This window comes from Chrysochloris asiatica, unplaced genomic scaffold (assembly GCF_000296735.1).
Source record: "Chrysochloris asiatica unplaced genomic scaffold, ChrAsi1.0 scaffold00129, whole genome shotgun sequence".
Taxonomy (NCBI): domain Eukaryota; kingdom Metazoa; phylum Chordata; class Mammalia; order Afrosoricida; family Chrysochloridae; genus Chrysochloris; species Chrysochloris asiatica.
In genome coordinates this window covers 9,469,112-9,471,744 of record NW_006408647.1, presented here as the reverse complement: position 1 = coordinate 9,471,744, position 2,633 = coordinate 9,469,112, and the positions used below count along the sequence as shown (strand labels likewise).

The following is a 2,633-nucleotide window of genomic DNA, read 5'->3' as shown; positions in this document are numbered from 1 at the left end:
ACACAGGACTCCTTAAAAAGTATACTGAAAACTAATCAATTTCTTCAGAAGTAAGAATTTTCTCCAAGTTTCATAAAAATGGTCACTACAGGGGGAGATGAGCATATTTATAATACTTGGTCAGTTTCTCCCAAACTTTCTAGTCATTTCTTAATCCCATTGGAAGCACTCCAATAATGATTACTTCTCAAAATCCTATAAAGTGAATCTGACAGATTATTTAGCAGAAATCTACAATCTACCAGAGAGTGTAAGAATCATAAATGATACAAAAGAACCACACATTTGAATATGATGTTATAGAATAAAATACAATGATTATTTAAATAAACGAAGCTTACCTTCATTATTAAAATTTAAATACAGGAAGGGAGCACAAAGTGAGTCAAGACCTAGAGGTGGGGAACAGGAGGAAAATTCAGCAAATATAATTCAGTATAATTATAAATGTATGACCCGACTCGACGGCACTTAACAACAACAACAACAATCTTACTCACGTCTGAATAACCTCAACATAGACTAAGATTTACAAGTATTACCTACACAGAAATGTATTTCCCCATGAGCTATTGAAATCAGTAGGCAATTATGTTTGGCAACTAGAAGGTTCCCAATATAAATCATCTCTTATTGTTATCAAGATTGTGGAATGAAGGGAGAAGTACAATGATAAAGAAATAAAACCATTTAGAAGGTCTAGAACATAGTTCCATCTGTGAACCTAACTGTGTGATCTTGATAATCATTTTAAAATCTCAAAGCAAGATTTCTTATTTCACAGTTGAAGATGTATCATGTATATTTCTTTGAGACTAAGAAAAAATATTCTGAAAATTAAATTCAACCCATAAATTAATTCTTATGTTAATTCTTATATTAATAATAAGGCTGCTTATATGCTCTCATATTGAGAGAATGTACATATAATTGTGAGGAAGATACAGAACTTTTTAAAAATAGGCAGATGTAGTAAAAATAATAACCTCTTTTTAAGTTCAGTCAGTAAGAAATCATCAGAGAAATGAAATATAAGAACTGAGAGTAACATTAAAAAATGGGGCTGGATAGAATAGGTTTCTCATTTATAAATTTATCAATAACCAACCACAAAAACAATAATGGCAAAAGTTAAAAATCAAAGATCTGTACATTAAACATACTACAAAAATAAATAAATAAAATGAAAAATTGTACATGAAATCCTCTTCTTTAATTAAGAATGAGTGTGATGAGCATAAATTAATAAATCATTAAAAATTAAGGATCTCAACTAGCCAAAAATTACTTATGGTGTAAAATTATTTTAGTATTTCCTTAAATGTTGAAAAAGATTATTCACAAAAATTACAATAGCACTGACTACTCTTTTTACTTTCCTAATCAATGTAATAGTAAATTGTTAAATATCAAGCATATAAATTATATATACTAAATATTTAGAGCTTTCAAAAACATATCCTAAACCTGTCTAAAAAAAAAAAAAAAAAAAATGAACCATACCTTCAGTACTCTCTTTTTTCAAAATCAAAGATATTTTTATATTTCAATATTTAAAATTGTCAGTCATGTAACATTTTTTTTAATACTACTAAAGTCATAATAACTTTAAAAAAAAAAGTTACCTTGCCAATACACAAGATCAGGATGGGATACTACCCAGGCTTTCAATACACGCCTAAATTTGGCATGACCTTCTGGTGATGATAAAAGTTCATCATATTGATGACAGCGAGGAATATCCACTTCAATCTGTAAAATACGAATATAATATGGTGGACTGTAACAGAATGATCCCTTAAAAAGCCCAAGATAAGGAAAAGGAGATATACATTTCAGAAGAGATCACTTTCATAATTCTGGTGCTTAACATTTTTTAATTTTTTAATTAAATTGCTAGAAACACCAAAGAAGTCTTGTGTATACTTAAACAGGGCAAACAAAACATTTGTCTTTGAAAACGGTATGTCATTTGTCAATTTGTTGTACTGTGGTGGCTTATGTGTTACTGTGATGCTGGAAGCTATGTCGCAGGTATTTTAAATACCACCAGGGTCACCCATGGTTCAGCTTAGCTTTGATTCAAACAGTCTAGGAAGCAGAGGTGGATTACTTCTGAAAGCTGAGTCACTGAATACCTTATGAATAGCAGTGGAACACTGTCAGATACTGTACCAAAGATAAACACATTATGAACACCAGCAGAACATTGTCAGATGTAGTGCTGAAAGATGACTTCCTCAGGTTAGAAGACACTCAAAATATGACTGGGGAAGAACTGCCTCTTTAAGGACAAGTTGACCATTAATGATGTGAAAGGAGTAATGCTTTCATGACCTAAATTTGCTGATGGAGAACAACTCAAAATGAAGAAAAGCAGCTGCAAATATCTATCAATAATTGGATATAAATTTGGGAAATTTGAAACTTGTAAAAAATGAAAAAAGTACAGAAAGATGGATTTGTAGGCATTAGTGAGCTGAAATGGACTGGTACTGGCCATTCTAAATCAGACAATCATATGTTTTACTTTGCAGGGAATGGAAATTGAAGAGGAATGGCATCATATTAGCTGTCAAACTGAATATTTCAAGATTTATCTTCAAGTACAATGCTGTCTCTGATAGGATAGT

At 30.8% G+C, this 2,633-nt stretch overlaps 1 protein-coding gene across 3 annotated transcripts in view; it reads right to left on the bottom strand.

Moving 5' to 3' along the window:
• Window positions 1–2,633, bottom strand: part of TBCK (TBC1 domain containing kinase) — a 343,431-nt gene that overhangs the window by 229,786 nt on the left and 111,012 nt on the right. For all 3 annotated transcript variants that reach the window (XM_006869331.1, XM_006869332.1, XM_006869333.1), the window contains 2 exons: window positions 1,626–1,752; window positions 342–392 (listed from right to left, as the gene is read on the bottom strand). In XM_006869331.1, the coding sequence (XP_006869393.1) occupies window positions 342–392; window positions 1,626–1,752 (178 nt within the window). The remainder of the gene's footprint in view (window positions 1–341; window positions 393–1,625; window positions 1,753–2,633) is intronic.